Below are 10,630 nucleotides of genomic sequence, written 5' to 3'. Positions count from 1 at the left end.
TCATGATTATTAAGTCTTTGGGATATGGCCGACAAAATGCAGTTAAATAAGCAGTGGTCAATGTACCCATTCCTGTGGCCAATGTTGTTACGTACCTTCCGAGGGCGTTTAATGAGAGCGAGGTAGTTCAAATTCATCTCAAACGTAGGATGGAATAAAGCAATGACTTCATGGCTGAAACCATAAGCCTTCTAAAGTTGCTGATGCAATACAATTTTAAGTCAACACCGAGCTTTACAGAAAGCATCAAATTATTGTTAACGGACAGTGGTTGTCGTCCTTTTCGTCTGACGAAGATCCGTTTGTTACATCTGCTAACGACAGGGACTTAGTATCGCAATTAGTGGCAAGATCTGCTCAAAACTCCATGGATGAGCAGAATAATATAGAAGAAGACATTAATCCAGGAGGCCAGGAAACATTATTAGAAAACGTTCCTGTCGAAAATATTGCCATGCAAAGAATAGTTATAGTTCCTGGGGAGGGTCAGCGGCCTTTAGACATGCTCGAAGATCGTGATTCAGAGGAGCTGGCCTTCCCAACTATTTTTGCTGGCATTAAGAGTAAGTTTCCAGAAGGTTTAACAACCATAGTAAGGTCAGAACTTAGAATCTTTGATAGGAGAGGTTGTAGAAAAGATAATTGATTTCTCAATTATAAAAAATTGGAAATGCTTAATATAAGGAACAGCACAAGCCCTTAATGAGGATTATTTAGAAAATTTAATACGTCACGATGATTGCTATAGGGTTTTGAAAAGTATTCGCAGTTCACCTGCTCATTGGCAGCAGAGACTAGATGGGCAGAGCTGTTAGTTTTACTTTCTAAGAATGTAGATAGCTTAGAAATTTCAGAAGAACTGGCAGCTTATTTAAGTTTTGACAATAAATCCCATTTAATTAGAGCCGACTCTGTTAGTTGCGCTAGGTATTTTGATTTTCGTTATAGGCAGGTTTTAATACGAATGAAAAAGGAAGGCGGTGTTTTTGGAAGTCACAGAGTTGGCGAGTTGAGTTTCAGCAAAGAGGCTCCCTCACATTCATGTCATGTTTTTTGGCTGAAAGAAGCCTCGATGGTTGACTTGGCTGATGAGTCAAGCATTCCGTCTGTGAAGTCCTTTATTGATCAGTTTATTACAACTCAAACAAATAACCCGGATGTGGCTCCATTTTTGGAGTATCAAACTCACAATCACGTGCACTCATGTAGCCGAGAAGTTAGGGCACAAAAAATATATAGATTTGGTATTCCAATGACCCAAACAGAATTTGTATTCCCATAAGAAGACGATGCTGAAAATAAAGGAGTGCATCGCAGATATTTCGAAGAGATTCAGGGCGTTTTAGAATATCCGTTTGATCGTGAAACCATAGATTACCTTAGTAATTTCAATAACCTTTTTACCCACGATCAATTTAGCTTAAGTTATGAGTGCTATATAAAGGCAGTCAGGTCGAGTATTAAGAAGACCAAAATATATTTATAGCGATCATTCCCAGAAATTAAGCTAAACGCTTTTAATACTCACCTTCTTCTACTGCAGCGAGCCAATAGCCATAGATGTTCAGTTTATATAAGATCCCTATGCTTGCCTCAGTTACGTCGTTAATTATATCAACAAGTCCCAGAGAGCAATTTCAAAGCCTATGCGTGAAGCTGTAAGTGAGATTAGCAGGGGCAATGTAACTATAAAGCAAAAGTTACATCATATAGGACATACGTTTATTTCGGGTAGGGAAATATCCGCTCAGGAAGCCACGAAGCCACGAATGCCCAGCCTGTAGACTATGTGGTGCTTCCAACCGCCATCTTATATGCCAAGAGCCACTCAGGTGTATTCATACCCTGCCGTGCATTACTGGATTCTGGATCTCAACTCAACTTTATCACTGCTCGTCTAGTAAAGCAGCTCCAACTCAAAACTCATCATGCTGCCGTATCAATATCTGGTATAGGCGAATCAACCCTATCTTCTAACATGTCCACTGACATATCAGCGCAGTCACGTGATAGGAGCTTCAGCACATCATTTTCAGCAGTCGTTACTCGCAGTATAACGGGTTATCAGCCCCACTTTGGGTTAGACATCTCTGGGTGGAATATCCCCAAAAACATCTCGCTCGCGGATCCATCGTTTTTCAAATCTCAAAGAATAGATTAATTACTTGGTGCCGCACTTTTTTCGATCTCATTTGCATCGGCCAAATTCGAATGGCGGATAACCTACCAACGCTCCAAAAGACCAAGCTCGGATGGATTGCGTCTGGCGGACTCTCTCGCGTACACAACAAACACACATCCCTTTCAGCCCTTTACAAGGAACCTAATCCATGGGAGGATCCACTGTCGGATATTGTAAAACGTTTCTGGGAAGTCGACAATTGCTGCGGTACAACCCCTGCGCTCTCTGATGAAGACGCACTATGTGAGCAGCTATTTCTCCAAGGCTACACGCGACTAAAGTCAGGGCAGTATTCAGTTAGGCTTCCAGCAAAGCTCAGCTTCGACACGCTAGGAGACTCATATCAACGTGCTCTACGACGTTTCAAGTCGCTCGAAAACAAATTGGACAAAAATCACCAGCTGAAGGAGAGCTACTCTGCATTCATGTGCGAATACATCGAGTTGGGCCACATGTCTTTGGCTTCCAAGCAGCAGCTTGTCCCACAATTCTATTTACCCCACCACTGCGTAGAAAAGCCAGATAGCTCAACCACCAAATTGCTCGTCGTTTTTGATGGATCAGCCAAATCCACATCAGGCGCATCTCTGAATGATCTTTTGCATACAGGCCCAGCAATTCAACCCAAATTAGTCAACATTCTAATTCAGTTTCGTTTTTTAAAGGTTGCCATGTGCGGTGACATCTGTAAGATGTACCGCTGTGTCCGAATAACGCATCCAGATCAATTTCTGCAATGCATCTTATGGCGTGATCACCAAAATGAAAGCATAAGGACGTACACCCTGGATTGATCGCGCCCATCGTTACCAGGTTAAAGGTATTTCTCCAAGCACTGTGGAAGGAAAGGGTCAATTGAGACGAATGCCTGTCGCAGTCGCTGCACTTCGAATGGATCAAACTCATATCGCAACTCTCATTTGTCTGCAGCTTGAAATTCTCCCGTTTTGTATTGATGCCGCTGGCTACGTATGAGCTGCATGGATTTTGCGACGCCAGCACAGCCGCTTATGGTGCTTGCGTATTTGTCAGATCCGAAATGCAAGGGGTATTTTCATCACATTTGCTATGCTCTAAATCAAGGGTCGCCCCATTAAAGACGCTGACAATCCCAAAGCTTGAGCTGGCAGCTGCACTTTTATTATCAGAGCTCATAGGAAACATTGCCAAGTGCATTCAGTTCGAATGCAGATATCATTGCTGGACCGACTCAACAGTAGGTAGCTCAACATGGATTCGTGAATCACCTTCAAAGTTTAACGTCGTTGTATCCAACAGGGTATCACAAATACAGGAGCGGACCAAGGGCATGACCTGGCATCATGTACCCTCTCAGCTGAACCCTGCGGACATTTTATCACGTGGATGCACACCTTTGGAACTTTTAGACTCACAGCTATGGCATAATGGACCCCCATTTATACAGGCCGCTAGCTCGACTTGGCCTCAAAACGTCGCCTATCCCTTTGAGCTTCCAGAACGACGCCAGAAAGTGCTGGTACTATCAACGAAGACGGACCTATCGGCATCTTGTAAATTCAACAACACATTTGCCTAGTTACAGCGCACTTTCGCATACGTGTATCGATTTATAGCGCTAAAAAGATCTGATTCGACGAGTTCAAAAGGTCCACTCACTCCATATGATATCAAGTGCGGAACGCATTTACTTATAAAAAACATTCAACTTACGCACTTCGCCGAAGAGTACAAAGCACTCAGCTTAAAAAGGCCGCTTCCAACAAGAAGCAAACTTCGTTCATTGTGCCCACTGTTGGACGCTGAGGGACTCTTGCGCATCGGCGGGCGCCTTCAGAACTCAAACTTGGAATATGAAGCAAAGCATCCGTTATTGTTGCCTAAACGCCACCCAGTGACCGCAGCTATGATCACATATTATGATTTGGAATTTCTTCATGCTGGTCCGCAATTCCTTCTAGCAACACTCCGCCAGCGATACTGGCCCATCGGAGGTCTCAAGCAGCGTGCGCTGCTTTCGAATGCGACCTAAACTTATGGAGCAAGTCATGGCCCCGCTACCAGCTGAGCGTGTGCAGCCAAGTCCGACGTTTCACGTAACTGGCATCGACTTTTGCGGTCCTTTCTACGTCAAATCAGAGGTCAGGAATCGCTCACCAACGAAATGCTACATCTCAATTTTTATATGCTTTGCAACGAAAGCTACGCATTTAGAGTTGGTAGAGGACCTGTCCACGTCATCGTTTATCGCTGCCTTGAAGAGATTCATCAGCCTTCGAGGGAAACCGCATACAATATGGACAGACAACGCCACAAATTTCGTGGGTGCTCGAAATGAGCTGAAGGAACTGCGCGACCTGTTTATAAGCGATCCCCAGCGCAATGAGATTGTTCGCAACTGCCTAGCTCTGGGAATCAACTGGAAATTCATTCCGCCCCGTTCGCCACATTTTGGAGGATTGTGGGAGGCCGCTGTCAAGTCAGCAAAATATCATTTTTACCGCGTCGTTGGAAATTCTCTTCTCTCATTCCACGAATTCCGAACTCTCATCTGTCAAATATCCGCAATGCTTAACTCAAGACCGCTTTGCTCTATTACAGAAAACCCGAATGACTTGGAGATACTCACGCCTGGGCACTTCATCTGGGGCAAAGCCAAAGCCACTATCGACGAGCCAGACATAACTCACCTAAGCATAGGTCGCCTCAGCCGTTGGCAGCGAATATGTCACATGCAGCAATCATTTTGGAAGAAATGGAGTACATCGTATTTGTCGTTGCTCCAAGAGCGCGGGAAATGGCGATCGTCCAAGCAAAATCTTCAGGCCGGCAGCATCGTGCTGCTCAAGGAGGACAATGCACCACCACTCAGGTGGCCGCTTGGTCGAGTCGACAGCGTCTTCACGGGTGACGACGGCATTGTGAGAGTAGCAGTCATTCGTACACAAAATGGTCTGGTCAAGAGAGCTATTGCCAAAATCGCCGTTCTGCCAACCGAGACCACATCGGTTGAAAGCTTGTATCTTCCAACGGGGGGAGCATGTTCGCAGCAGAACGCCCTCTGAATAATATTATATCTGAATTACAATATATCTTTACTTCTCAAATCACGATATTGAAGTCACATACTATTATTTTTAAACCACCATAAAATACCATTGTAAATTGCTAACCACTAATCTATCGATAGTTATTGTTGAAAGTTCGAGAAGTAAATCACGCATTACAAGCAGTCTAAAGGCTCCTTTGATTTTTATTAAAATTTATAAAACATAAAACTAGCATCTCCTTAAAACAGTATGAATGAATGGAAAATACTTACTGTCCTACCGCCACGATTTGATATACATATGAAAATGCGCGCGCTACTAAATTTATTAAATACCACGCTGCTTTCCGCCCCTTCTACTCAATAGCCCCAGCAACAATTAAGTCTTAATGATAAAAAAAAAAATTCAAATAGCAGCAGAAAACAATACAATCACAATTGCAATGCTGTTGATAGAATTCAAAGCAGACGCGCATGAATATGTGTGTGTACATGTATACAGAAATTCTTGGAATTTGCGCTTGCTGCTGCACGTGTTTGCAGGCCAAAGCACACTTTCCTTCATGTTTCTTAACCGATCTTGATGAAATTTTCAGTAGAAGATCTTATTATACTATAAAATATTTGTGTATTCTCACAATGACAATCGCATTTAAATTGTGGCTTAAATTCGTGGGCAATACAAGTTGGTTTACTAACATGATTTATAGCTTTATGGTGGTAGCGGGGAGGTGGCGATAGCTATAAAATGAAAGATACTTGATATATATATACTATTCTAGAAGCTACATGCCAAGTTTGGTGACTCTAGCTCTTTTTATTTACCAAACGGACGGCCGGACAGACAGACGGACATGGCTAGATCGACTCGGCTACTGATGCTGATCAAGAATATATGTACTTTATGGGGTCGGAGATGCTTCCTTCTGCCTGTTACATACATTTGCACAAAAACATTGTACCCTTTTTACCCATTTTCAATGGGTTCAGGGGATAACAACATCAATCTAATGATAATATATATTAATATATCAGTTAACCTTTATTACACTTTCAATTAATATGTCTAGTTAATATTGATATTTAATTAAAAAAATATTTATAAAATAAAATTCTTAAATTTCGCTCGCTGATTTATAGTAACAGTGCTGAAAAGTTCAATTTTGCGGTCTTCTACTACTTGTGGAAAGAAAATAATATGAACAGACATATGTATGTACATTATTATATACAAATATTAAAATTTTTGTTTTTCTTTAAAATTTAAACAATTATTACTATTAAGGTAGGATACCGAGGACAAAAAGAGTATCAGCTTCCAATAGGTCTCAGAGACAACGAACTAGAAATCAGTTAAATAGGTCTATCTCTAAATATGCTGAGCAAGAGAGGATAAATAATATAGAGTCTCAAAAACAGCGTAGGGAATCTGATGATTTTAGAAACATTGAAAGGAATAGAAATAGGCAACGAAACCAAGTTCGCAGACAAGACTCAGTTTATAGGGCAACTGAACAGATATATAATTCTGAAGACCACTCGAGACGAAGACAAAACCCAGTATATAGAATACACGAACAGAGACATAATACTGAAGACCACTCGACTCGACGAGCTCATTCTCCAGTAAGGCAACTGGAGCAATTGACTGATACTTCACGTCGATCGAGACGTAGACAAGACCCAATCTACCGGGCAAACGAACAACGACAAAATACTGAAGACCACTCGACTTGCCGAGCTAATTCTTGAGTAAGGCAACAGGAGCAATTGGCTGATACTTCGCGTCGATCGAGACGTAGACAAGACCCAATCTACCGGGCAAACGAACACAGACAAAATACTGAAGACCACTCGACTTGTCGAGTTTATTTTCGTGTAATACAACAGGAGCAGTAGGTAATACTGAGCGTTGATCGAGACGCAGACAAGACTCAGTCTATCGGGCAAGCGAACAGAGACAAAATTCTTAAGACCATTCGAGACGTCGACAGGACCCAGTTTATAGGGCAGACGAACAAGAACGAGACAACATTCGGCGGGCCCGCCATCGACAACACAGAGAACGACGACTTTTAGAAAGAGCTAGGAATAGGAATCAAAGATCACAGGTTAGAGAGAATCCGATCCATAGGATAATTGAGCAGGCACGTAACACAAGAAGTTTGTCCCAGCGAATTAGCCAGTACAGGAGTAATAATAGTAATAGAGGAAACGCTAACTTACCCTCGCCTTCCTTTCATGATTATTAAGTCTTTGGGATATGGCCGACAAAATGCAGTTAAATAAGCAGTGGTCAATGTACCCATTCCTGTGGCCAATGTTGTTACGTACCTTCCGAGGGCGTTTAATGAGAGCGAGGTAGTTCAAATTCATCTCAAACGTAGGATGGAATAAAGCAATGACTTCATGGCTGAAACCATAAGCCTTCTAAAGTTGCTGATGCAATACAATTTTAAGTCAACACCGAGCTTTACAGAAAGCATCAAATTATTGTTAACGGACAGTGGTTGTCGTCCTTTTCGTCTGACGAAGATCCGTTTGTTACATCTGCTAACGACAGGGACTTAGTATCGCAATTAGTGGCAAGATCTGCTCAAAACTCCATGGATGAGCAGAATAATATAGAAGAAGACATTAATCCAGGAGGCCAGGAAACATTATTAGAAAACGTTCCTGTCGAAAATATTGCCATGCAAAGAATAGTTATAGTTCCTGGGGAGGGTCAGCGGCCTTTAGACATGCTCGAAGATCGTGATTCAGAGGAGCTGGCCTTCCCAACTATTTTTGCTGGCATTAAGAGTAAGTTTCCAGAAGGTTTAACAACCATAGTAAGGTCAGAACTTAGAATCTTTGATAGGAGAGGTTGTAGAAAAGATAATTGATTTCTCAATTATAAAAAATTGGAAATGCTTAATATAAGCTCACAGCTATGGCATAATGGACCCCCATTTATACAGGCTGACAATCCCAAAGCTTGAGCTGGCAGCTGCACTTTTATTATCAGAGCTCATAGGAAACATTGCCAAGTGCATTCAGTTCGAATGCATATATCATTGCTGGACCGACTCAACAGTAGGTAGCTCAACATGGATTCGTGAATCACCTTCAAAGTTTAACGTCGTTGTATCCAACAGGGTATCACAAATACAGGAGCGGACCAAGGGCATGACCTGGCATCATGTACCCTCTCAGCTGAACCCTGCGGACATTTTATCACGTGGATGCACACCTTTGGAACTTTTAGACTCACAGCTATGGCATAATGGACCCCCATTTATACAGGCCGCTAGCTCGACTTGGCCTCAAAACGTCGCCTATCCCTTTGAGCTTCCAGAACGACGCCAGGAAGTGCTGGTACTATCAACGAAGACGGACCTATCGGCATCTTGTAAATTCAACAACACATTTGCCAAGTTACAGCGCACTTTCGCATACGTGTATCGATTTATAGCGTTAAAAAGATCTGATTCGACGAGTTCAAAAGGTCCACTCACTCCAGATGATATCAAGTGCGGAACGCATTTACTTATAAAAAACATTCAACTTACGCACTTCGCCGAAGAGTACAAAGCACTCAGCTTAAAAATGCCGCTTCCAACAGAAAGCAAACTTCGTTCATTGTGCCCACTGTTGGACGCTGAGGGACTCTTGCGCATCGGCGGGCGCCTTCAGAACTCAAACTTGGAATATGAAGCAAAGCATCCGTTATTGTTGCCTAAACGCCACCCAGTGACCGCAGCTATGATCACATATTATCATTTGGAATTTCTTCATGCTGGTCCGCAATTCCTTCTAGCAACACTCCGCCAGCGATACTGGCCCATCGGAGGTCTCAAGGCTGTCTCAAATATCATCAACAGGTGCGTGCGCTGCTTTCGAATGCGACCTAAACTTATGGAGCAAGTCATGGCCCCGCTACCAGCTGAGCGTGTGCAGCCAAGTCCGACGTTTCACGTAACTGGCATCGACTTTTGCGGTCCTTTCTACGTCAAATCAGAGGTCAGGAATCGCTCACCAACGAAATGCTACATCTCAATTTTTATATGCTTTGCAACGAAAGCTACGCATTTAGAGTTGGTAGAGGACCTGTCCACGTCATCGTTTATCGCTGCCTTGAAGAGATTCATCAGCCTTCGAGGGAAACCGCATACAATATGGACAGACAACGCCACAAATTTCGTGGGTGCTCGAAATGAGCTGAAGGAACTGCGCGACCTGTTTATAAGCGATCCCCAGCGCAATGAGATTGTTCGCAACTGCCTAGCTCTGGGAATCAACTGGAAATTCATTCCGCCCCGTTCGCCACATTTTGGAGGATTGTGGGAGGCCGCTGTCAAGTCAGCAAAATATCATTTTTACCGCGTCGTTGGAAATTCTCTTCTCTCATTCCACGAATTCCGAACTCTCATCTGTCAAATATCCGCAATGCTTAACTCAAGACCGCTTTGCTCTATTACAGAAAACCCGAATGACTTGGAGATACTCACGCCTGGGCACTTCATCTGGGGCAAAGCCAATGCCACTATCGACGAGCCAGACATAACTCACCTAAGCATAGGTCGCCTCAGCCGTTGGCAGCGAATATGTCACATGCAGCAATCATTTTGGAAGAAATGGAGTACATCGTATTTGTCGTTGCTCCAAGAGCGCGGGAAATGGCGATCGTCCAAGCAAAATCTTCAGGCCGGCAGCATCGTGCTGCTCAAGCAGGACAATGCACCACCACTCAGGTGGCCGGTTGGTCGAGTCGACAGCGTCTTCACGGGTGACGACGGCATTGTGAGAGTAGCAGTCATTCGTACACAAAATGGTCTGGTCAAGAGAGCTATTGCCAAAATCGCCGTTCTGCCAACCGAGACCACATCGGTTGAAAGCTTGTATCTTCCAACGGGGGGAGCATGTTCGCAGCAGAACGCCCTCTGAATAATATTATATCTGAATTACAATATATCTTTACTTCTCAAATCACGATATTGAAGTCACATACTATTATTTTTAAACCACCATAAAATACCATTGTAAATTGCTAACCACTAATCTATCGATAGTTATTGTTGAAAGTTCGAGAAGTAAATCACGCATTACAAGCAGTCTAAAGGCTCCTTTGATTTTTATTAAAATTTATAAAACATAAAAGGGGCCGAAGTGGGGTGCAAACTAGCATCTCCTCAAAACAGTATGAATGAATGGAAAATACTTACTGTCCTACCGCCACGATTTGAAATACATATGAAAATGCGCGCGCTACTAAATTTATTAAATACCACGCTGCTTTCCGCCCCTTCTACTCAATAGCCCCAGCAACCATTAAGTCTTAATGAGAAAAAAACAAATTCAAATAGCAGCAGAAAACAATACAATCACAATTGCAATGCTGTTGATAGAATTCAAAGCAGACGCGCATGAATATGTGTGTG

General features: G+C 42.9%; 3 protein-coding genes across 4 annotated transcripts; all 3 read left to right on the top strand.

Moving 5' to 3' along the window:
* Nucleotides 1-1,767: 1,767 nt before the first annotated feature.
* LOC135430933 (uncharacterized) lies at nucleotides 1,768-3,877 on the top strand. 2 transcript variants are annotated; one of them, XR_010436701.1, is made up of 3 exons: nucleotides 1,768-3,002; nucleotides 3,113-3,398; nucleotides 3,461-3,877. XR_010436701.1 is itself a non-coding variant. In XM_064685774.1 (3 exons), the coding sequence occupies exons 2-3, from the start codon at nucleotides 3,368-3,370 to the stop codon at nucleotides 3,738-3,740; spliced, it is 315 nt and encodes a 104-aa protein (XP_064541844.1). In that variant the 5' UTR covers nucleotides 1,768-3,002; nucleotides 3,113-3,367; the 3' UTR covers nucleotides 3,741-3,877. The 2 variants fall into 2 exon arrangements, 1 of the variants encoding a protein (XP_064541844.1); XM_064685774.1 differs by having other exon boundaries at nucleotides 3,113-3,402.
* Nucleotides 3,878-4,209: 332 nt separating this feature from the next.
* On the top strand, nucleotides 4,210-5,226 carry LOC135430935 (uncharacterized). Its single transcript, XM_064685775.1, has one exon. The coding sequence runs from the start codon at nucleotides 4,210-4,212 to the stop codon at nucleotides 5,224-5,226; it is 1,017 nt and encodes a 338-aa protein (XP_064541845.1).
* Nucleotides 5,227-5,356: 130 nt separating this feature from the next.
* Nucleotides 5,357-10,181, top strand: LOC135430932 (uncharacterized). Its single transcript, XM_064685773.1, has 2 exons — nucleotides 5,357-5,372; nucleotides 9,673-10,181. Exon 2 carries the CDS (start codon nucleotides 9,804-9,806, stop codon nucleotides 10,134-10,136), a length of 333 nt encoding a protein of 110 aa, XP_064541843.1. The 5' UTR covers nucleotides 5,357-5,372; nucleotides 9,673-9,803; the 3' UTR covers nucleotides 10,137-10,181.
* Nucleotides 10,182-10,630: the final 449 nt, after the last annotated feature.

Source organism: Drosophila montana, unplaced genomic scaffold (genome assembly GCF_035044405.1).
Source record: "Drosophila montana isolate Dmon_TW-CO22-7 unplaced genomic scaffold, ASM3504440v1 contig_310_1, whole genome shotgun sequence".
Classification (NCBI taxonomy): Eukaryota; Metazoa; Arthropoda; class Insecta; order Diptera; family Drosophilidae; genus Drosophila; species Drosophila montana.
The sequence above is the reverse complement of the archived record's forward strand: the minus strand, read 5'-3'. Positions and strand labels throughout refer to the sequence as shown.

Coding starts and splice junctions, on each gene's coding strand:
- LOC135430933 (XM_064685774.1), top strand. CDS start 3,368: ATGCAGATATCATTGCTGGACCGACTCAACAGTAG. Junction 3,403..3,460: donor CTGGACCGACTCAACAGTAG/GTAGCTCAACAT, acceptor TGTATCCAACAG/GGTATCACAAATACAGGAGC.
- LOC135430935 (XM_064685775.1), top strand. CDS start 4,210: ATGGCCCCGCTACCAGCTGAGCGTGTGCAGCCAAGTCCGACGTTTCAC.
- LOC135430932 (XM_064685773.1), top strand. CDS start 9,804: ATGCAGCAATCATTTTGGAAGAAATGGAGTACATCGTATTTGTCGTTG.